Genomic DNA, 24,425 nt, shown 5'->3' with positions numbered 1-24,425 from the left:
AGGGTCATCAGCATTTGGTTGATCAATAACCTTACCAGCAAGATTTGTATCATTAATAGCTTCTGTGATAGGGTCATTAGAATTAAAGTGGCTTCTATTTTCTTGATCAAGTAAGTTAATATCACTAATATCTTCCCTATTGAATTGTTAAAATAATGAAATTATTGACATATACAAATTATATTTTAATAACATTGTTATACCTGTTTATATGTTCATCTAATTCTTCAATTTCAGTTAAACTATAACTAGCCGCAGGTCTAGAATTACATTAGGTATAACAATTTTTAATTTTGTATTACAATAAATTAATAACAATAATAGTCATATATTGTAATCTAACACTGTTTTAATATCTGTTACTTACAACAAAACATCATTAGACTCATCAAGTCTTTCAGTGTCTACAACCATTTGGAAACCTTCAAAGTTCACAAACGGTTCAGCAGTATTTGGATGACCATTAACAGGGACCTCTCCAATAAGATTTAAAATTTTGTCTTCCCATTCATCAGTCTTTTCATTTTCATTGTCCCCTCCACCAGTCTTTCTACAACTTTTTTTGTACTCGACACTTTTTGTCTTTACATTACTCTTTAAGTCTATCCAACACTAAAATTGTATAATAAGCAAATATTATATAAAAGACTTATTTTAAATGTTATCTGTAGAAAATCAGTTATAAGTGCTAGTATATCTCTATTATTTTTTTTATTTTAATCTGACTCATAAGATGATATTTAAATTAATTAATGAAACAAAATTATTTTATTTTATAGACTTATGATAATAATGATGGTCATCTATATAAGATATCTTATAAGGCATCTTGGATTTAAGTTAAAGTTTAGATTTAAGGAGAGTAATGTTAATTAATAGGTATAGTTAATTTTATATTTGCAAATGAATATTAGATTCAAATTTTTTACACTATAGTGCACATACAACAATATTGATTTAACAAGAAGTAAGAATATTTACTTTTTTCCATTTTAATGGTTCCTTAGTGGCTCCAACAATAGAATTAAGTTCATTAGCTATTTGCTGCCAAAGTACTTTAGATTTTTTGCTGGTGAATGTAGAACTAAATTTTCCCTTATGAAGTTCCGGATGGGACTGCATGTACGAAATTAATGCTTCCTTTTGAGCAAATGAAACCGACTTCCCTTTACATTTTTTTGACATTTTTAAAATGTTAGTTATAAATGTAGTAACAAAAGACAATGACAAAAAAGTTTGTTTTATTAATTAATATTTAATTATTCATCCAGTTGGCCGTAATTGATAAATAATTAATCGTTATCAGCCAAACACGATGTTATCTCATGGAATAATTAGCTATTAAATGATTACAATTCGATAGTCGAAAACTCGATCGAAAATCACTTATTCGATATTTGAATATTCGATTAGCTCTAGAGAATAGCTCAGATCGAAAAAAAACGATCGAAACAATTATTTCGATCGAAAATTGATAATCGAATAAACCTTTTCGACAGCCGTTTTCGATTGATTTGAGAATAGACCCCCAGAGTATTTATGGATCTAGCTCCGTCAGTATTCAACATATTCAAAACTATATTAGTCCAAAAGAAAGCTTTAAACGTCCTGTAATGAATGGTGAAAAATAGAATATTCTAACTTGAATTGGCAATAAGCTATAGTCCACGATACTTGGAAATTCACGCAAATTTCGTTGGTGTTTCAATTCAAAGTATTTATGTATTTACGGATCTAGCTCCGTCAGTATTCAACATATTCCAAACTACTTTAGTCCAAAAGGAAGCATTAAACGTCCTCTAAAGAATGGTGAAAAGCGGAAATTTCTAAATTGAATTGGCAAAAAGTTATAGTCCACGATACTTGGAAATTCACGCAAATTTCGTTGGTGTTTCAATTCAAAGTATTTATGTATTTATGGATCTAGCTCCGTCAGTATTCAACATATTCCAAACTACTTTAGTCCAAAAGAAAGCATTAAACGTCCTCTATAGAATGGTGAAAAGCGGAAATTTCTAAATTTAAGTGGCAAAAAGTTATAGTCCATGATACTTTTAGATTCACGCAAATTTCTTTGGTGTTTCAATTCAAAGTATTTATGTATTTATGGATCTAGCTCCGTGAGTATTCAATATATTCCATATTACTTCAGTCCAAAAGAAAGCTTTAAACATCCTCTAAAGAATTGTGTAAAGTTTAAAATCTAAATTTGTTAATATTTACTAGGATGAACTGAATTGCATGTAACGTGTAGTAGCCGATGACTTCATTAAGAACTTAAATATTGATGATAGTATTTCATCTGTTGTTAGACTAGGTAAACAGTCTGATAGGACTGCTGATAGACCCAGACCTATTAGAATCACCTTTGAGTCTCCGCAGGTGGTCTTAAACTCTTAACTGTTCTCAAATCTAAAAAATCACAGTTGAATATTCCTCGCTGGAAAAATGCATGTATTACTACTAATTTAACATACCATCAAAGGAAATTTCTATCATCACTATAGAATTAGAGGGACCGAAGAAATCGACTTGATAAAGGGACTTGGTTCATTAAATGTATTTGCAAAACACCCAAGCTCACCAAAAAAACTGTTGTATTCTAGTATTCTACTATTAGTAATAAACAACACAAATTGGTACGGTGTTAAAGACGTATATTGTATTTTATTGTGAAACCGTAACGTCCACTGGCGTGTGCGTGCCGATCGGCGTCGTACGCGGCGGACAGTCCCCACCGCGTATATTATTATATAATATATTATAATTATTCTATTGCAGACGGTGCTGTATCGATATACGATATACAACACCTCTCCCCTACGACTAAATAATTTGATTCACTTTTGAGTTTATATAACCGTGCTTATTTTACTTACTGACTAAACCTTACATCTAGTTTTACATTTTTTTTTTTTTTTTTTTTATATAACATCTTTTACATGCTAAATTATCTATATTATAATGAAAACAAATATACATATATATAAACATGTAGTATCGGTCTTATTTCCTGAAATCTATTGTTGTATAGCGGTCGGGCGATCTTTTCATTCTAGTCGGGCGCGAATGTCCGGTTGAGATTGTCTCGGTTTCCCTGTCTGACCCGTCTGTATCCCTCCCGGTCCCCTCTGGAACTAGTCCCCCCCTTGGGTTGGATGGGTTTTCGCTACATTCGACTTCCAACACTTCTGAGTCCCTATTTGGTATTTTAATGGTCTGGTCTATGTGTCGCTTCCATGTGCCCGCCTCAGTGTCCACCTCAAACGCTTGTTTTCCCACATTTTTCGTAACGGTTCCTATCGACCACTTATTTTCATTCGTCCGATAATCACGCACGGCCACGGTGTCTCCCTGTTGGATTTCGTGCTGTCGTTTACCGTGACGTTTGATTTGGGAATCCTGGTGATCGCTAACCACGTCTTTTGTGTTGGGAATCAGTATATCGAACTGTGTTCGGGTGCTATGTCCTAGTAATAATTTTGCCGGGGTCTGGCGCGTTGTCGAGTGCGGTGTGTTTCGATAAAATAACAGGAACTTCTGTAATAGTGTCGCGCTGGTGGTTTGGTTTTTCTTAAAAAAATTTTTTATTATTTTAACCCCTGATTCGGCTGCCCCGTTTGTTTCCGGGTGAAACGGAGCTCCCACCAAGTGTTTTATGTTTCCGTTGACGCAGAACGTACCGAATTCCGTACCTGTGAAACACTTGGCTTCATCGGTGGTAATGGACTTGGGGACACCGAAACGAGCAAAAAGTTCTTGCATTTTTCCGATTACCACTGACGCCGTACTCGTGCTTACCTCGAACACTTCGAGCCATTTTGAAGTCGCGTCGACTACTATTAAAAAATTTTTATTTTTGTAAGGCCCTAAGAAGTCTACGTGTATGCGCGTCCACACTTGTTCCGGCCACTTCCATGGCGTTTGCACCGCTTTTGGTGGTGCGGGTCTAACCTGTATACAATTTTCGCATTTGCGCGCCTTGTTTTCAATATCATTATCGATCCCCGGCCACCAAAAATATGAACGCGCGATCGCCTTCATGCAGCTCATTCCCGCGTGCGTGGAGTGCAATTCTGTCAACAGGGCCTCCCTGAACTTACTTGGCATAATCACCCTGTACCCCCACATCAAGCAGTCCTGTTCGGTTGAAATTTCGTGGCGCCGCGTGTAATATGACTTAAGCGATTCATTTTTATCCGCGCCTGTTGGCCAATCGCCTGTGTTGATAGCCTTAATTACCTGCGATAAGATTTTTTCGGTTCGTGTTTGTGTTTTTATTTTGACCCAATTAACGTTGAACGGACAGTTGTCGTATATAAAGTTTAGACACTGCGGCGCCGTAGACACTCTGTCTGCTGTGCCTATTCTTATGCGCGATAAGAAATCCGCTGCGTTCTTCCCTGATTTAACAAACGAAATGTCAAAGTCGAATGCTGTTAGTACGTACGCCCACCTCTGTATTCTATTAGCCGCGTAAATTGGTATACCTTTCTTTTCCCCGAAAATGTGGTAGAGTGGTTTATGGTCAGTGATTAAAGTAAATTTTCGTGCGTACAAGTAGTCGTAGAATTTTTGAACGCCGTATATTATCGCTAACCCCTCTTTTTCAATTTGCGGGTATTTGCGTTCCGCTTCTGATAAGACGCGCGATGCATAGGCTACTGGTTTTTCGGCGTTGCCGTATACCTGTGATATAACCGCGCCGATAGCGAATGATGACGCGTCTACCATTAATTTAATTGGTACCGACGGGTCGTAGTGGTCGAGTACTGGTTTGGACGATAATATCGATTTAATGTTATCAAACGCCTCGTCCGCTTCTTTGGACCATGTCCATTTTGCCCCCATTTTTAAAAGGTCGTACAACGGTTTAAGTATCTGTGTCGCATTTTTCACGAACTTAGTGTATTATGTTACCAACCCTAGAAAACTTTTTAATTCTGACCTGTCTTGGGGCGCCGCTGCCTCCTTAATCACGGTTGTGTGTTTGTCTAATGTATGCAAACCCTGTCCGTCTATTTTATGACCTAAATATTCTACTTCCGTCTGCATAAAGGTACACTTACGCTCTCTTACTCTCAGCCCTGCTGAGCCGAGTGCTTTTAGAAGTTGTTCCAAACGTATGTTATGTTCGGGCATCTTCCTACCTGATACTATTATATCGTCAATGAATACTTCGACCCCCTCCACCTTTTTTGTGATACTTTCGATCGCTTTCTGAAATTCGCTCGCCGATGATTTCAGTCCAAACGGAACGCGCGTGTACCTGAATAAACCTCTAATCGTGTTTATTGTCTTTAATGCGCGTGAACTATCGTCGAGTACCAACTGCTGATAGGCATCTTTCAAGTCTATTTTTGAAAAGTATTTCGCTCCCGCTATTCTGGCGTAGAGGTGTTCGATTTTTGGTAGGGGATATTCTGTGCTGACTAATACGGGGTTTACGGTTATTTTAAAATCTCCGCATAACCTGACGCTACCGTCCTCTTTCAAAATTGGAACTACGGGAGTTGCCCACTCGCTGTGGTCGACCGGTATCAGGGCGTTGATGGTCAACAATCGATCTATTTCAGCCACAACTTTTGTTCTTAGCGCTAGGGGCACTGGTCGGTGTTTAAAGAATTTTGGTGTGGTCCCCGGCCTCGTTGTAAGGGATATTTTGTACCCCTTAAATGTCCCTAGCTCTTCGCTGAATACGTTAGGATACTTATTTAAAATTGTTTTAACGCTATCCTCTGCACCGGTGAATTTACACTCAAACACGTTTTTAATACTTAGCGTTGCTAGATCGTTCCTACCGAGTATTGGTGGTCCTCCGTTTGGCACTATATATACCCATATTCCGGTTGTTCTATTATTGTACATGACCTTGAGCGCTACCTTACCTATCGGTGTAATTATATTACCAACGTAATCCGATAACTCTACGTCGTTAGTTACGATTACCTTTGGACCTATTATCGCTTTAAACGTCGACTCGGAAATGATACTATGCACCGAACCGGTATCGATTTCGAACGATATTGGCTTACCTCCGATGACTAACTCTACGCTGTACGGAGCTACTTTAAGCTTATCTCGGGAAATGTCGTTAATTGCAAAAAAAGAATCAATTAATTCTACGCTGGTTTCGTGATCGCCTGACCGCTCATTTTCTGACAAAAACTTATTTTGCGACTTGTGCTTAGTACCTTTATTTTTGCACATGGGTGCCAAATGACCCACTACCCCGCATATATTACATGAATAATTTTTGAACCTGCATAGTCCGGTGTCGTGGTTGGAACGGCCGCATACTTGACACTTCTCCTTCCCGTTGGTTTGTCCTCGTCCGCTCGTCCTCTTTGGCGTCGTCTGTGTTGGAGACCCTTCCTGCTTGGTGAAATGGAACGCCCCAGTCGTGTCTTTCGACCACTCTTTGCTTGCGTTGATGTTGGCCTCTCTGGTGATTGCCACTTCCATCAATTTTACTAAGGTGGTTGATGCTGCTGACGCGTCCTCTTCCAGTAACCGGTCTTGGATCTTTCCGTAACCCATTCCAATGACAAATATGTCCCTCACTACTATCTCCAGCTCTGGCCCGAAACCGCATTTTGAAGCAAGGTCGCGTACGCGGGCACCCCACTGGGACACACTTTCGTCGTGGTTCTTACGAGCCAAGTAAAACTGGTGGCGGGCGGCGAAATACGACTTTTTCGGCTCATAGTGTTTTTGCAGTATGTCCGATAACGACTCGAAAGTCTTATTATCGGGGTCCTCTGGTAAACACAAACTGAACAGGGTTTTATGCGCTTCCTCTGATATCGAGGTTAGCAAAATTGCCCTCTTCTTACCTTCTTGAGTGATTCCGTTCGCGGCAAAAAAATTTTTTAGCCGGGCGAAATATATTTTTACGTTCGTGTCCTGGTCGAAAATTCCCGGACTGCCGATTACTTGCGAGTAGAGAGTTCTTACGGCCGGCGGCTCGTTATTTGGTTGTGTCATGATTAACGTCCAATTGTATATACCAAATATATAGAATGTGCTATATATGTACGAGTGACAAACGGTGAATATAAACGTTGTCGCCAAATCTTCGTCGCCACTTGTTGTATTCTAGTATTCTACTATTAGTAATAAACTACACAAATTGGTACGGTGTTAAAGACGTATATTGTATTTTATTGTGAAACCGTAACGTCCACTGGCGTGTGCGTGCCGATCGGCGTCGTACGCGGCGGACAGTCCCCACCGCGTATATTATTATATAATATATTATAATTATTCTATTGCAGACGGTGCTGTATCGATATACGATATACAACAAAAACTAAAGTATTTCTCAAGTAAATCTAAAACCAAATTTTCTTGTAATAATGATATTCTCTTAAATGTTAATAATGATAGTATTTTAAATAGAATTGTTTCTACTCTTTCGGGTTATTATCAAAATGTCCGTGGACTTAAATCTAAATTATCTAATATTTGTCTTAATTATATTTCTTTAAATCATTATGATTATTTTATACTAACGGAGACTTTGCATACGAATGACATTAAAAGTAAAGAATTAGGTATGGATAGTTACATTATTTATCGCAATGATCGTAATTATTTAAATAGTATTTAGTCAAGTGGTGTGGGAGTTCTTATTGCTAATTGCTATACACAATCGTTTCTGTTCTTTTGAAATTACTTTACCAGATCCTACTAAATACTAAATATAATACCAGATAAACAAAATGCGAAATGAACAGTTTAAAGTTTTGAGCTAATAATTTACACAGATAATCCTTTTAGTGCAATTTTTTTGTGATCTAGTGTGTTTTTAAAATAAAGATATATTGTATATAATATTTATAGTTGTATATTACTGAAGAATGATGGCTGTTGTTTGACAAAGTTTATTCATTGAAAGATATCAGAATTTTTGTATAGTTTAAATGTTTCATCATTAGATGATATTTTTGCCACAAAATTGTTCATTTTCATTTTCTTTTAATAAGTCATACTAACGTTAACACTTCTCTATTGCTTGACCTACCTTCACACAATGCTGTTGATTGATATTGTTATAGAATTTTCATTTTAACTCTATTATTTGGTTCATTTATACCAGAATCAATATAAATAACTCAATGTATCATAAAATTGTGAATAAATTATAATAAATAAAACAATATATATTAATTGATATTCATAGCCCTTCTTTTTACACAAGTTTCATATCTACATTAAGGTATACTGAGGGTACAGCTGTAACTAAACTCTACGTTTAAGCAATTCTAAATTCTATGTCTATAATAATAACACATACTAATGTCATGTAAATTGCTTTAATTATGATTATTAAATTGATAACTAACTTATATAAACATAAAGAAAACAATACCTAATAATATGTATTATAAACTCGGTACCTACTATATTGTATAATTGTCTTCATATATTTGCATGTATATTAGTGTGTATACCAGAAGTAATAATCTTTTCTTTTTTAACAAAATATATCCGAAAAGGTAGTGTTATTACCTTTCATATTATATAGGTATACTATATACATACATATAGTGGTACACATTGAGACAAAAATCGTATTATTGTATGTCATTAAAGATAGGAGAGTGGTAGATCATTTCTAACTTTACTAAACGAATCAGGAAGTAGTGGGCTCATTATAGCATATTATATCATTATTCAAAACTATTTAAACCATAAAAAATTATTTTTTTTTAAAGTAAAAAGTGCCTTATTGTAGACCACCCATGGTCCACAATGAGACGTATGTTATTCTTGATATAAAATAAAAAAAGTACATGAAAAAACTAATTTAACTTTCTTAAATTTTGGTTTTTTACCTACCAAACATCATAAAATGCAAATATATTACATAGATGAAGGTATACTATATATTATATACCTATATAATATAATTATATACATCCAGTATATACCACATGAACAACTTATATAAATCAAATAAAAACAAAGAAATAGGTATAGTTAATATTCTTATTTTAATTTAAATTATTAAATTAATACATAGTCTTACTATGATTTTGATTATAAATTTAAATTATAATAGGTATATGCAACATTAAAAATTAACAATTAGGAACATAAGACTAATATTTGTTATTCAGTCTTACTTTGACTATGATCATAAATTTAATTATAATATGTGGCAACTTAAAAAATTAATAATTGTCTGAACTTATATAGGTTAAATAAGTACTTATATATTATATTAATATAGATATAAACACCATACCTAAACAACTTATGGCAGACAAATTATATTTTTTTTCTCATTACCTATTATTGAAAGAAATATGTCAGTTTTACTTTGATTATGACTAAATTTAAATTATAAATATGTAGGTAAAAATTAGTTTATTAGTTTTTTGTTTAAAGGATCGTCTCATTTCGACTAAATCAAAAATTAAATTAAGTAAAATATAATTGTTGCACAACATAACTAACATTCTAAAGCAATGAGATATGTGTCTCACTGTAGACCAAACATTTTGTCTTATTGAAGACCATTTGATATTTTTACATTCTCATGACAACAACATATACTAACGTTAACATAGGGATTTGTTTAAAACATATTTAAGAAATAGACAAGTTACCAAGTTAGAATATATAATTGATTTGTTTTTACATATTTATTAATTATACAAAAACAGTAATCAAATATATGTCATATGAACAATTCACTTCACATTATCAAAAACCAATTAGTATCATTATTTCGGACTGTTATCGTCAGACGCCAATGAAAATACATTTATTCGCTGGAGGTAACAGTTTAAAGAATAACTTCCAAATATCAAGCGTTATCTTTTAACAACAACAAAATTATTTCACTTATCTCATTGATGAACATGTCTCACTGCAGACCACTCTCATCTATATGTTTCTTTTTTTTTAAATTCAATCAATTACATTATATTACTTTGAATTTTTGGTTTTTTTCTCGAGAGTCACAAGGTTATAATATAGAATAGCTACTCGGTCTCACCATTAGTTACTCAGGTTGGTTGTTACTAGTTAGATATTCAATTGTACAATAGAAGTGAAGTTAAAAGTTTGTCGACGTTGTTCGAATCAGTCTGTATTTACAGCCACAGATAATATACCATCAAACACCCAATTACATGTTAATGTAAATAAGGGCAAATAAGGTGAGTAGGTCAGTCAATGCTGTTAAAACATAATATTATATTGCATTGATGCTATATTTTGTATATCAATCACCATATAAAGGTAGTACATTGGTCATTTAAACACACAAATATAACAATTCTAAATTCTGTGTCTGTAAAACACATACTAATGTCATGTAAATTGTTTTAATTATGATTGTTAAATCAAATTAATAAATTGATTACTGCCATTCCGACCTGTATGTTTCGATTTTCATTACTCTTTATACTAACTTTAACTGAATTCACTCAAACAGAGTTTATAATAATTAAAGCATAATATATATTTTAGGCTGACTGATGTAGACTATAAATCCAGGATAATACTGAATTGTATAATGTACATTCAATGAGCAACGTTCAACTGTTCTTATGTTGTTTAATGTATGCTCTGTTATGTGATTCACTTACACTTAAATAAACATAAAGAAAACAATACCTAATAATATGTATACTAAAATCATGGTACCTACCTACTATATTGTATAGGTAATTGTCTTTATGTATTTGTATATATTAGTGTATACCTGTAGCAATAACATTTTTTTACAAAATATATCTGAAATCCAAAACACAATTCTAAATTCTATGTCTGCATAACTAACCCATGCGTATCTATGTCATGTAAATGTATTTAAATATCAAATTAATACATAGAAATTGACATACAAATCTAATTTTTTTTTTTAACAAATTGTTTATTTTCATTCTCATTTAATAAGTTATACTAACATTGACACTAATATATTGCTTGGCGTACACGTAGTAAAGTTGTAATCCATTATCCAGATAATTGTGAAATCAGAATTAACCAGTATCGTTAAGTAAAGACCTATTCAAGGAGGCTTTACATTGTGAATCGATTGTTGTTTTGAATTTTAATTGTCCCTAACAGTGCAGCGAGCGAGTGACCGCACGGGCATAAGTATTATGTCCTTTTATAAGTTTTGGAAATTCTCATTTACAGCTGCCCACCACCTTGTCCGCATACCTAACGTGCTGGCCCAGATTGCCTGCCTAGATGACTAAGTTGAACGTCAATCGATTTTCACTGGACGTGACTGACTAGCTAGACACTCAAATATGGCTCTTATATATACACTTTGTGTTTCGACATTCGTAAGAGTGGACCGTATCGACCATCAATCCCGTTCAATCGCAGATTTCTAAATTTTCAAACTTCCCGCCTTCGAAACGACACCTCCAAAGCGCCTTATCACAAATCCTTATCACCTTTGTTCAATTCTGTGCTTTGAGTTTCAACCACCAGCTACGGACGTAACTTTTATAATTGCAACGACTCAGTCTCCGTGGACCGAAATCCACTTAAAGCCCACTCGGGGGATCTAGGAGTCACTATCAGGGAGCTAGTATTATAATAAAAAATATTAGGTCAGAGATCTTATTCTAAAGCCGTGTTTTTTACACGGATAACGAATCACTAATTTTACGAAACACTTGTTCATTTCCATCATGGCGGCTCTAACTATTGATAACTATAGATTATAATAATATAATTTATCAAATAGGTATTTAGGTATCACACATTCGTTCATACGTCTTATTATACACGATACATTTATATACTTATTATACTTATTATTATTTATTATAACTATAAAAATATTTAGTCTTCTGTCTTCGTCTCACTACAATACTAATTGTACAATCTTACATACTACGAATCTATACTCACTTCTATTGTCTATTTGTCTATAACGCATCATTAATTTATTTTGTCTATCATTAATGCAACTTGCTACAAGTTACAACACTGTGTTGTGAAATTAAATATACTTTTTTAATCTTTTTGGTGAGATAACATAACAATAAAAGTTTTATACTAAACACTGAACATTTTGTTTATAATAATTCGTTGACTGTGTCGTATTCCTCGTATTCTATTTGAAAGAAGCTATAAACTTAGTAGTAATTAAACTTCAAGTGTCATTGCAAGATTTATTAGGTAATACGTATTAATAAAAATGGACAGCTTTTATGGAAATTCATATCAAAGCAATGGAGGCGAAAAAGATTTTCAGAAATTGGCTCAATTGATTGGCACTAATATCCAGAAAATATCACAAAATGGTAAGAGTATATTCATTGTATTTAGGAGGTCCCTAGCCTAGAAATGTATTAATACATTTAATTTTTCAGATTATGTTCTATGCTTTTATGACATTTTTCTTCATACTAACTTTAAGTAGAAAATACCTTATACCTAGGTTAATGTATACATGTTTTAGTTATTTCATTTGAGGTACCTACAAACAATTATCTGAATTACTATGTCATTAAAATGATTATATTACTGCTTTATGTGGAATTATAAAGAAATATTTGTTCAATAAATACCAAGATAACACATCAATGTTTCATTAAAAAAATTCTTGTTAATCACACGAACCAGTAAAATACTGTATTATTTTTTTGCACAATCTGTACAGTAATGGTTCTAGCATACAGGCAGGGTGGACAACTGTATAGACAAATTTATGGTGCCCTTTATTAAAAAATTAAAAAATATATCTACTGCCAATATTATTAAGTATTTTTGGATGCAATTAACATAATTATTTTACCATGCAAATATGGCGAGGAGGGGGGACATTTTATTTGCAGTTAAGACCTAATTATGAATGTACTATTGCCCGTACAAAAATTTGGTCCTAGAACTGCACTTGTGTCTGTATTTTAGTGAATTATTTTAGCATTATTTATATTATTTGACGACACTCTTTAAAAAGCTATATACGAATCTGTACAAATTCTATTTCAAATGGAATATTTAAACTTTAATTTTTGTACTATAATAGGTATTATAATTTATAAATGCCAAATGTTGATTATAATGTTTGATATTGTTTTAGAAATTCTAGTTAAATATTTAGAAGGATACATTTTAAGTAAGATATTAATTTTTTCATTTTGTTTTAGTTTCGTCTATGAATAGAATGGTAAACCAATTAAATACAGTCCAGGATGCTACAGAAGTTAGAAAACAATTGTAAGTTAACTAAATATAATTTAGCATCATAAATAATTCATTTAAGTATTTAATTTAAACATCTAAACAATTTCAGGCATCAAATATCACATTACACTCAACAGCTATCTAAAGATACTAGTCATAATTTAAAGGAACTGAGTGAAATTCGATCATATTCTTCTCAAACAGATCAAGTATGTTTAAGTTAAGTTTAATTTGTATCTTATCTAATGAATAACTAATTTTATTAGAGACAATTGAAAATTCAAAAAGAACGTTTAGCCGAATCGTTTACATCTGCTTTAAACGCATTTCAAGCCATTCAACGCAAAGCATACGATAAAGAAAATGCAGAGCTAATGAAACGTACAAAAGCATCTTCTTCTACTGGAAGATTACCTCCTCCACCTGGTTCTAAATATCAAAATGGTCTGATTTTAATTAATTATTCTCTCTTATAACTTTAGAATAAGTGTATAACTTGTATGTTATATTATATATTAGGTTATTCAAACCCAAATGAAAACCAAAATGATCAAGCTCAGTTACAAATTTTGGATGAGGTAAATTTACAAGTGGTTGAACAAGAACAAGCTATAAGACAACTTGAGGTTGGTGCTAATAATATTGTAAACTATTTACTTAAAATGTTGATAAAAAAAATTACTTATAATTTAGAATGACATAAGTGACGTAAATCAAATTTTTAAAGAACTTGGTACTTTAGTTCATAACCAAGGTGAAATAATTGATAGTATTGAAGCTAATGTACAGATTACTAATGTATCAGTTCAAGAAGCAACTGGTCAACTGAGACGAGCAACTGATTACACTGTAAGTAAATAAATATCCTAGAATTTACCTGTAAATAAATTTTTTAATTTTATTATTTTTTAGAACAAGCTCAGAAAAAAAAGGTTCTATTTATTAGTTATTTGTGCTGTGATATTAATCATAATTACATTGACTATTGTTTGGGGTTCTAAATAAATGTGTTTGTGTTAGTTATACTTAAAATATTGTATTTCAGTTATTCCATTTTGTTAATCTATATATAAAAAAAAAAGGAATATTATATATATTTATAACATCTATATATGTGTCTAAAGTTTGAACTGTTTAAAGTTTTTTTTTTTATATAATATATATGTTATTCATAATAGTAAAAAAATTACAGTTTATTAAATATTAGATGTACTTACAAAGCTGCTTATTTAATATGTTTTTTAGTTATCTTAATTTTTAATTTTATATTATTATTATTGTTATATTAATATTTGCATATATTATATATATATATTAGTATATTACTATTATATAATATATATACATATATATAGAAAGTTTATGTAATGTACATCATAGGTATGACCAAACCTTTACAGCATGAAATGTTCAAAAATGGTGTTAAAATTAATATAGTAACAATAGAAGTAGACGCCCAAAGTACTGATAATTCTTATGATAAAATATCACGTCATAACACTTCAATGAAAAAATATTTTACACATATTTTAATTAAACTTTTAGGATTTAAATCTATTGTCATTGCATAAAAAAAAATGAATTATTGCTTTATTATACCCATTGACACCGATAAACTCGCCTATGATGTACATATTATGTTTAGTTCAAGTAACATACCTATCAATTTTAGAACTTTAAATAGTAATAATTTAATAAAACATATAATTTTGTAATTATAATATGCTGAATTTTAAATTATACCATTTTATTTATTACCTATTTTTTTTTTTCATTACAAAACAATTTACATATTTTCATGATACTGAAGTCTCGTAATTATTCTTACTTCAGGCACTTGAAAAAAAAAACTGTGAGTATATATTATTAATATTTTCATTTACTGTAAATACAATCTATGAGAAACCTTGAATTACGTTTTTAAACTATTTTACTTACAAAAATAAGTGTGATATTAAATAACTGAAAAAGAGCAAAATTATAACATGTCTAGAGCAGTATATTATCAGTAAAGACAGGATTTTGCTATTTTCAACATCATATACATGCAGTCAATGAGTGTCCACAAATCATTACTTGATTGATTAAATATCAAAATTTTATACTGCATATTCTGACGTTAGTGCATGTTCTGCATATTTTTCATATTTAAAAAAAAAACCGAACAAATATACACCCAACGATCTAAAAAGGTGCTGAGCAAAAAAAATTGACTACAGGTAAGTTAAATAATATTAATATCAAATAATAGGTTAGGTTAGGAAACAAATTCTGATATATATATTTTGAAATTGTCCTAGATTATTCTGATGCACTGTAGAAATGTAAAACCTAAACCTATGGACTACACAAGTTCATCAGATTCTTTGCTCATTTTTATAAAATGTTGAATAATTATATTTTATGATTTTTTGAGTAAAAAAAAAAAGCACTTTTGTACAATAATATTGTAAAATAAAAAATATTTTTCAAATTATGACTCAATTTTCAGGGAACTAAATAATGAGTTTATGTTGGTACCCAAAATCCATTATATCGTGATTGGTAGACCTGTTTTACTTATCACGATTAACCAATTCGCTGAAAATTAAAATTGATAACAACGTACCGCGCCATGTGTTTTTCTTTAATCATTCCTTTCATTTTTTTCGCGGAAACTTTATTTCCATGCGACTTTTGTTATTGATTTACAATTAATAAGTTTATAGAAGCTTTTTGATTGAATAATTAAAATGTTTGTGGGAATCAATGAAGTGGAGCGTATTTTGACGCGCTTATTAGAGCCGGATAATGAAGTTATAACGCAGGTAAATGTCTCAGTACAAAATGGTATGATATTTGAAAATATTAAATTATTAAATTGTTAATATTAATATAGGCCACTAATGAATTAACATTGGCTTTAAAAAATCCTCAAACATACGTCACTTTATGCACAGTGATAAGTTCTAGTAAAAATGACCGACTAAAGGAATATGCAGCTCTTGTATTAAGAAAAAAATTTGCCAAACGTAATGTATGGATGAATTTGTCGCTAGAACTTCGTGAACAGTAAGTTAAATTCTTATCTATAGTTTGTTATTATATTATGCATTTTAGTACATAAATATTTATACATTGTAGAATAAAGCAATTTTTGCTTAAAGCCACTATTGATGAACCTAGTTTCGAAGTTAAAAAGCATATTCTTCAACTGGTTGCTGTGTTGGCTAAGCATGAACAGATGAGAGGTGAATGGAGAGAGTTATTTTGTTTTATTGAGGCATTTATCGAGAGCAGCATTGTTAATGAAAGAGAGGTACTTATTCTAAAAAATTGTAAAACAACCATTATGTTTACACATTTAAAATTAATTATTGTTTTATTTTACGCTTTTACAGTTTGGTTCATTTATAATAAAAAATTTAACTGATTACATTCCTCAAATGTTTGAGTCTCGTATAACACAATATGTCAATTATTTTATTATAATGCTGACCGGTACTGAAGATTGTACTTCCACTGTTGTTTATAATACTATTTCTTCAATGAATAATATTTTAGAATTAGCTATTCAAGTTCCACAGGTATTCAAATTAATTGAATAACTAGTGACAATATCTTAAAGAAAAATGTATTTTAGATTGCTCAAGCATATTCTGAAGCTGTACCTCGTGTGTTAGAAGCCATACTTGCTTTGTCAACAACAAATCCTGAACATGCTTGTGATTGTTATGAATTTCTTGGGTCAATGTGCGAATTTTCTATTCAGGCATTAATTCCACATTTAAAACCAATTGTTCAAGTGTCTGCACAATTGGCTGGTAACAAAAATATAGACGAAACTTTAAGATGTAATGGTATCAATTTAATATCCACTATTATCCGTAGTAAGAAGAAGGTAAATTAATTTCTTTATCAATTGTAAAATTAATTAATATTTTAATTGTTACAATTTCAAATAATTATCAAATATTTACTTTATCATTTTTCTTTAAAATAATATTTTCCATAATATCACAATAATGTAATCACGTAAATTCAAACCTGGGCATAAACGAGTTAAAAAGTTAAATATAAAGTTAATTTTGACTTTTTAACTTAACTTATTTTTATTGATATAAACTTATTAAATAACAAGTTACTTTTAGTCAAATTCAAGTTACATTAGTTTACAAATAATTTAATAATAAATATAATAACATTATTACTGATTAATATTGCATAAACATTTACTTTTTACTATTTTAAATCATATAACAATCTATTTATATATTAAGAAAAAAATTACTAGTTAATTTTAAGTTTCCATAAACTTTAAACTCAATTAAAAAAATATCAATAGCTTACCCAGGCTTGCTTAAATTCAATTAGGTACTCAACTTAAATTTTGATGTTCATAGTTGATTAGTTTGTTATATATTTAAGTGTGTTCATGATTAGCTTTTATTTAAAATACTAAAATGTATTAAAATATGTATTTTGGTTATTATTTTATAGGTTTTAGTAAAATTGAATTTATTGAATCCTGTAATTGAATTAATGTTCAATATTTTAAGTGAAGAAACTGACGATGACACTTGGTTCTTAGAAGAGTATGCTTTAAGCCCAATGAGTGCTGCGGGTGATTGCATGGCAGCAATTGCTGATGAATTGTCTGCTTCCACTTTTATGCCAATAATGGTAAGTTTTATTAGTAAGAGTCATAAAACCAACTAAGACAGACTTTGATTACCCTTGTAATTAATTAATAATTCAAAAAACTGGATAACTACAAAGATTTACAACTTAAAAGGATCTTTCTATTAAATTATTGAGTTTTAGCTATTAATATTATTATCATTTTAATTACAAAATTATTTGTAAATTTGAAATTCTGATGCTTTAAAAAAAAAAAATGTTTGGTTTATACAAAAAACATATCTTTATCTTTCGCTTTGCCCAGAATATTAGATTTCAAGATTTTAGGTTATTTGAAGATATGTATGTTGTTGTGAAGAAGAGATAGATGGTTTTAAAGAAAAATTTACAATTAAGCTTATATCAAATGATATACATACATATTTTTGTATCATTTTACTATTGTTAAACATTTCATTTATATCATATCCTTATAGTATTGTTACTGTTTTACTAGTTATTGGAGCTACTGTTTTTTTTTTATTCTATTAAAATTCAGTACAAATAAAAACAAAAAATTGAATAGTTAAACATTGACATAATATAATATTCAATTATAATTTGTTTTATCATATTGCATTTAGATAAAATTGATTGATGCAGCATATACTACTCAAGACCCTAATGCACTCAAAGCATCTTATACAACAATGGCTTTTGTATCAGATGGATGTTCGGAATACCTGAAAAAAAGTTATCTGAAACAGTTTGTAACAGCCATTAAAATGGGATTAAATAGTTCGAATGAAACAGTTAAATCTGCAGCTATGTATGCTTTAGGAGAAGTTTCTCAATATGTTCAAGTTAGTATATTTAAATTTTTATTTGATCAAGTCAATATTAATAATTTTGTAATTATGTAATTTAGCCTCAAGTTAGTACGTATGCCGCAGAAATACTACCAGAGCTAATGAAAATGTTTAAAGAAAAGTTAATTATTGAATATACTAAGCCAGAATGTAGTTCTGAAGTCCGTATGATTTTTTTTGCACTTGATAAATTTATTGATAGCATGGAAAGTGGAGTAGACGAATATTTACCAGAAATGACTAGTATTGTAATGGATATCATAAAAAATGAAGAGTGTTGTATTGAACTTAAAGACAAAGCAATTACTATCATGTGTAGCATCGGTATACTTATTTTTATTTTAAAACAAATTAGTTTCAATATGTATTAAATATTCACACAAAAAAATGTTTGTATTTAGTTAAGTCTGGAGGTGATGCTACAGCCCCTTACTTTATCCCAGTCATGGAAATTCTTGAAGCTTATTTAAAACCCGGAATAGATGAAAAATTGGAAACTTTACAGATTATGGTCATTCGTTAGTAGTATTAAATATATATATATTTAATTTAATAGTTAATAATATATTTAAAATTATTGTTTTATTATAATTTAGAATTACTATCTGAATTTGCGGTAGCTCTTGATCCAAAAGTATTTGAACCTTATTTGGATATTAGTTTAAAATGTGGTTTGGCTTTATTGCAAGAAGCAAAGGAGGACCAACCTGAGGTCCGAGCAGTATGTTATGGGCTTTTTAGTTCTATAGCTAGAGTATCTATTAATCATTTGATACCATATATTGATCTTGTAATGCAACATGTTTTGAAAAGTTTGGACAATAGCTTAATTGCTGATAATAGTTTTAACCTGGAGGTATAAAACACATTTATTTATTAAAGAAAGCAATCAGATATTTTTCATATAAATGTTTTTAAATTTTCAGAAAAAAAAATATAATGCTTATAGTAGCGATGATGATGAAGATGATAAAGATGAATCTTTAACAACGGAAGACGATGGCAGTAACGATGCTAATAGTGATGATTGTAAGTAATTGATCTATTTTTTTATTAATTTTTGTATTTATAGGTTAATTAATCATGAATTTTATGTCAGTTGTTTATGTTGATGCACATGTAATGGAAGAAAAAGATAATGCTTGTCAAACAATTGCTCAAATTGCTCAAAGCACTGGGTATTTATTTTTTATAAAATATATTATGTCAATATAATTCATTATTCTATTTTACTTTGTAATCTTATCTATTTATGTTTAAATCAGAGATCAATTTCTTCCCTATTTAAATAATAGCTTTGATGTAGTATCAAAGTTATTACAAGAAGATGATGAAGACACAATTGATTCTGTACTTGAATTATATGGACAAATTTGTATATATTTTTCAAAGTTACCTGATAATTGTGGGCAAGAATGTAAGTTTGTTTTCGAATTAAATATCCTTAAAATCTGTTTAGCAATGAATTGATCAAAATATATATTATTCAGCTATTGTGGGTTAAAATATAAGTAATAATTAATAACTAATAAGTATTTGATATTTTAATTTTGATTCTTTATTAATCTATTATCATACAATCGATAATTAATTAATATGTTTACAAATAAGTGTAACACCAAGAATTTGTTAACACGTTTACCTCTGCTACTTCAGGCCACCATCGATCCGTGATCGTCACTAATGCATATTGGTAATACACTTCTATAATAATTCAACCATAGAGACACTGCTTTTTTGTTTATTAGGCCATTTAGAACATATTAATAGACAATTTTTGTGTCCCACTTTTTTTTTATACACTTTAAAAGTCCCCCGCGTATGTTACCCGTAGATGTGCGGTGTGTGACACCAGATTAGAAATAGAGGTGTGGAGGTAAACTTGGTAATTTAATTTGAAAGTATATTCAATTTTTTAAAAATGGTGTAGGTGTTGTTTTTTTACTCACATTTGAATAATTTCTAATTGAATATTAGCTATGAGTAAAGCTCAGATGTTTATGACTGCATATTTTTTTTTTTGCCTACTAGAATTATATCCAAGTATGATATTAATTTGATTCAAAAATTATAGATTACACATATGCAAACTCATTTTGTATATTTTTATATTTTTGATATTTTAAGGCATATAAATGCATGTATTGATTACTTCTAGGTTAAGTGACATATATTTAATTAATTATAAGTATAATATTTTAAATGGTCTCTATTATAATCAATTGTAGTGTGTATGGGTAAGATCCGCAGAATAAAAATTTTTATACAGTGTAATCCTGATAGGTACATTACAGTGCTTGGCCTATTTAAAGTTCTTAACATCTCCTAAAATAATACATTTTTTATCAGGTTTTTGTTAGACCTCTACTATTTTATAAGTACCTAACTATATATAAAAACAAAATGGACATTTTTAGTGCCTTCTTTATAATAAGTTTTTCAATATTATAACAATTATGGTAGTGAAATATAATTACTATTTATCTATTTAGCTTTAGAAAAAGCTTTGGAAAATTATTTGAAATATGGAGAGAAAAAAATACAAGAAGATGGATTTCCTGCTTTAGACTCAATATACCTAGATGTATTAGCTGATATGTTGAAAGAAATCAAAACTAAAATGATTAAATATGCTGAACCAATTATGGTACTTGCTAAATCTATATTAGCATTAAAAGTAAGAAAAAAATTAATTTTTAAATGTTTTTACTTTAAATAAATATCATGTAAATGTATGTTAATTACAAGTATATACTAATTGTACTCAGTAAAAGCTTAAATACGTTTTTATTGGAGCATTTATTGAAAACATTTTGTACAAGCTTAAAGTTTTATTTTTACTAAAAATTACAATTTTATAAAGTTATATATTTAATTATACTATACATGTTTTGTTGTAGTATAATTCTTTTGTTATTTAAGAGAGGTTTACTGTCTTAGCACCTATTTATTTACTGCATAGTATATTTGATTAATTGGAGGCTACCCATAAGTTTGTTGTCTCTTTCCATACAGACGTATGACAGCAAATTTTCATTCATTAGTTTCAATAGCATGCTGTTAGTTTTGATATTACAGTGAAATGACAATATTATCAAACTTTTAAATAAAATCATCATCTGTTCCTAATCGTCAGCAATTTTTTTGGTATTATAATCTTAAAAATATTATTTAAATATTATAAATTTAAAATGCTCTTATTTTGCTTGTAAATTAAAGTATCAAATAAAAGTCAACATTTTCCATGTTGAACATGTGTAAGATGGAAACAACAAATGCATGAGGTAGCGTCCTCTTAAACAGGAGTTCTCAACCTTTGTATATTGGCGACCCAATAAATTAACTCAATTTTTCATATAACCTTTTTGAAAATAATGTTAATGGGGTTCAATAAGAGCTACCCTCCCAATTCTTTCACCTTGATATTTTCAACTACCATAAAAGAAACTCTATTAATCTTGATCATTAATTTTTTTTTTTTTAACTTGTGAGATATTTTTGATCATTATATTTTTAATATCTAATTTTTTGAGACCCTTTAGTAGAAAACTGCTGCTCTTTTGGATCCAATAATTACATGTACGTCAATAAATAAATGTATAATTTTATCATAAAATACCTCTTAGTTTTTAATTCTTAGTACAAATTTATTTTAGTTTTATGTTATGGATCAAACAACTTTAATTGTCATGATTTGTATACCCTAGCTTATTGAAGTAATTTTAATGTAGCTCTGAATAATATTATGCTTTTCAGCTTTTACTCAGTATGATTTTTAAATCCAAGCATTAACTAGTAAAACGTAGCATTGTGTATTGTTTAAGCTTTTTTTATCATGAAGTATGTACAAAAATATATTTGCTTTATTTCAGATTGGTGATGTAAATAATCCCGGTGAGTTGGATGAACTAGATAGTGAAAACGATACATTACCTATAGAATATGCAGGCAATGTTGTTTCAAATTTAAGTTATGTTCTTCCACCACAAGTTTTTACAGAGTATTTTATTTCGTTGGTGCCCTTGTTGAAAAAATTAATGGTAAATTTAGTAATCTATAATTTTGTCTAGTGGGTATAAATGCAAAAAAATAATTTTTTTTTAGTCAAAAGAATCATCTGATTTATTACGAGCTGCTGGATTAGCTATAACTGGGGAATCTGTAAAAGGCTTAGGAGAAAATGCTGGTGGTTTGTGTGAAGTTATGTTTTCACTTGTAATACCACTTGTTGAAGATGAAGATGATACTGTGAGGAATAATGCTGTATTTGCATTAGGAGAAATTGCATTTTATGGCAAAGAATCTGTTTACAAGTTAGTATTTAAATGTAGTTATGCTATATTTATTTTTAACCTGGGAGGAGTAAGATTGGTGTTTTCTTTACTATTTTCTGGTTTAACTTGCACGTTTTAAAATATTCAAAGTATTTAAACAATTAACTTACATTTTTTTCATTCTGTCTACTTAAATAATGTTGTAATACCTTTGAAATTCATTATCAAAAATATTTATCTATCCTTGATCAATAATAAAAGGCTATGAAAGATGTTTTATTATTCATTTTTACTATTAATACTATAATATTAATACTAATTAATATTAATATTCACTTTATTACTTCTCCTGGATTAACATATTGTTGTAAATAATGATAATAATAATTCCATTTCTATATTAATTTAGGTATTATCCAATAATATTAAATACATTTTCTCAAGTGGTTACTAAAGAACAACGATCAAAAGTATTAGACAACATTTATGGAGCATTAGCACGTATGATAATCACTAACATTGAAGGAATTCCTCTCGACCATGTAAATATTTCCATGTCAAAAATTTAGTTTAACACTATTTATTTTATCTATGTTTAGTAGTTTAAATTCAATTTTCATTGAAATACCTAATTAAACACCTAATTAGTAGTTGTTTTTTTTTAATGACTGAACAATTAATTAATTAAATAAAAATGTCATGTTTCAAGCTGAGACAGACTTCAGAGTGTGGAAATGTGTTCAGTGTGAGAAAATAGTGTGTTTTAAATGTATAATTTTTTAATTTAATGAAATTTATGGCATTTAAAAAATGTTTTTATTAGTAAAAACTGCAATTGATTACATTGCTTATAAAAAATATTAATGCACTTATTTTTTAAAGGTGGTACCTGTTATGATCAACTATCTTCCATTACACGAAGACTTTGTTGAAAACTTAACAGTGTTTAAATGTTTGGTATATTTATATGAAATTGGCAACCAGTATATGGTTTCCATGCTAGAACCCGTGATTAAAGCATCACTGGCTACATTGAATGATAAAAGAAAATATTATGAAGATGGTAATTAACAAAATATAATTTAAATTCAAAATAACTACGATTAATTGAATAATGAATATGCTAAAGAAATGTACAGCTTACCTGTTTATTTTCATTTTTTTGTATCTTATTATAGTTTAAGTATTTATTTATTTTTAGATGTGAAAGAAGAGATTATTAAACTTTTGCGTATGTACAAGAGAGACTTTCCAGAAAAATGCTTGTCATTGACACTTCCTGAAGATTTATCCAAATTATTTAATGAAACATAATTGTAATAAAAAGTACAATGCGATTGTTATTGATCCAATATTATTTTGCTTTGAATTAAAAATAGTTTGAATATCAACAACTATTTATTCCATGATAATGATTATTATTTCTAATATTTTTTTAAAGCTTATTAAATTAAAACAGTTTGTTTAATTAAAAATTGTAAATTATTAAGTAAACATTAATTTGAGTATTTCC

General features: G+C 29.7%; 5 protein-coding genes across 6 annotated transcripts in view; 2 read left to right on the top strand and 3 right to left on the bottom strand.

Moving 5' to 3' along the window:
• The window catches only part of LOC111035904, a 4,046-nt gene extending 2,861 nt beyond the window's left edge, over positions 1–1,185 (bottom strand). The window contains exons 1-4 of the mRNA XM_022317727.1: positions 982–1,185; positions 368–612; positions 204–260; positions 31–136 (exon numbers count right to left, since the gene is read on the bottom strand). Coding sequence (XP_022173419.1) covers positions 31–136; positions 204–260; positions 368–612; positions 982–1,185 — 612 coding nt within the window. The remainder of the gene's footprint in view (positions 1–30; positions 137–203; positions 261–367; positions 613–981) is intronic.
• A 1,821-nt stretch (positions 1,186–3,006) lies between these two features.
• LOC111035903 (uncharacterized protein K02A2.6-like) lies at positions 3,007–4,851 on the bottom strand. The gene has a single exon (XM_022317726.1). It carries the CDS (start codon positions 4,849–4,851, stop codon positions 3,007–3,009), a length of 1,845 nt encoding a protein of 614 aa, XP_022173418.1.
• A 60-nt stretch (positions 4,852–4,911) lies between these two features.
• LOC111035902 (uncharacterized protein K02A2.6-like) lies at positions 4,912–6,987 on the bottom strand. Its single transcript, XM_022317725.1, has one exon. It carries the CDS (start codon positions 6,985–6,987, stop codon positions 4,912–4,914), a length of 2,076 nt encoding a protein of 691 aa, XP_022173417.1.
• Positions 6,988–11,965: 4,978 nt separating this feature from the next.
• Positions 11,966–14,240, top strand: LOC111035917 (syntaxin-7-like). Of its 2 annotated transcripts, none has more exons than XM_022317748.1 (7): positions 11,966–12,284; positions 13,134–13,203; positions 13,280–13,379; positions 13,437–13,614; positions 13,690–13,796; positions 13,864–14,019; positions 14,083–14,240. In XM_022317748.1, exons 1-7 carry the CDS (start codon positions 12,179–12,181, stop codon positions 14,173–14,175), a joined length of 810 nt encoding a protein of 269 aa, XP_022173440.1. In that variant the 5' UTR covers positions 11,966–12,178; the 3' UTR covers positions 14,176–14,240. The 2 variants fall into 2 exon arrangements, with proteins under 2 accessions (XP_022173440.1, XP_022173441.1); XM_022317749.1 differs by lacking the exon at positions 11,966–12,284 and adding an exon at positions 12,831–13,012.
• Positions 14,241–15,774: 1,534 nt separating this feature from the next.
• On the top strand, positions 15,775–24,304 carry LOC111035916 (importin-4-like). Its single transcript, XM_022317747.1, has 19 exons — positions 15,775–15,977; positions 16,049–16,221; positions 16,294–16,468; positions 16,551–16,736; positions 16,793–17,050; positions 17,650–17,832; positions 18,414–18,632; positions 18,698–18,962; positions 19,040–19,156; positions 19,235–19,494; positions 19,565–19,667; positions 19,738–19,816; positions 19,904–20,055; positions 21,131–21,315; positions 22,511–22,678; positions 22,743–22,951; positions 23,322–23,454; positions 23,795–23,975; positions 24,114–24,304. Exons 1-19 carry the CDS (start codon positions 15,903–15,905, stop codon positions 24,224–24,226), a joined length of 3,234 nt encoding a protein of 1,077 aa, XP_022173439.1. The 5' UTR covers positions 15,775–15,902; the 3' UTR covers positions 24,227–24,304.
• Positions 24,305–24,425: the final 121 nt, after the last annotated feature.

Source organism: Myzus persicae, unplaced genomic scaffold, assembly GCF_001856785.1.
Source record: "Myzus persicae strain clone G006 unplaced genomic scaffold, MPER_G0061.0, whole genome shotgun sequence".
NCBI lineage: Eukaryota > Metazoa > Arthropoda > Insecta > Hemiptera > Aphididae > Myzus > Myzus persicae.
The sequence above is the reverse complement of the archived record's forward strand: the minus strand, read 5'-3'. Positions and strand labels throughout refer to the sequence as shown.

What these genes read in the sequence shown, in the direction of transcription:
- LOC111035903 (XM_022317726.1), bottom strand. Translation starts at nt 4,851, where the DNA reads ATGGGGGCAAAATGGACATGGTCCAAAGAAGCGGACGAGGCGTTTGAT.
- LOC111035902 (XM_022317725.1), bottom strand. Translation starts at nt 6,987, where the DNA reads ATGACACAACCAAATAACGAGCCGCCGGCCGTAAGAACTCTCTACTCG.
- LOC111035917 (XM_022317748.1), top strand. Translation starts at nt 12,179, where the DNA reads ATGGACAGCTTTTATGGAAATTCATATCAAAGCAATGGAGGCGAAAAA. An exon ending in ACAGAAGTTAGAAAACAATT is followed by an intron (nt 13,204 to 13,279) that starts GTAAGTTAACTA and finishes AAACAATTTCAG; the next exon opens with GCATCAAATATCACATTACA. An exon ending in GACGAGCAACTGATTACACT is followed by an intron (nt 14,020 to 14,082) that starts GTAAGTAAATAA and finishes ATTATTTTTTAG; the next exon opens with AACAAGCTCAGAAAAAAAAG.
- LOC111035916 (XM_022317747.1), top strand. Translation starts at nt 15,903, where the DNA reads ATGTTTGTGGGAATCAATGAAGTGGAGCGTATTTTGACGCGCTTATTA. An exon ending in CGATGCTAATAGTGATGATT is followed by an intron (nt 19,668 to 19,737) that starts GTAAGTAATTGA and finishes ATTTTATGTCAG; the next exon opens with TTGTTTATGTTGATGCACAT. An exon ending in AATCTATATTAGCATTAAAA is followed by an intron (nt 21,316 to 22,510) that starts GTAAGAAAAAAA and finishes GCTTTATTTCAG; the next exon opens with ATTGGTGATGTAAATAATCC.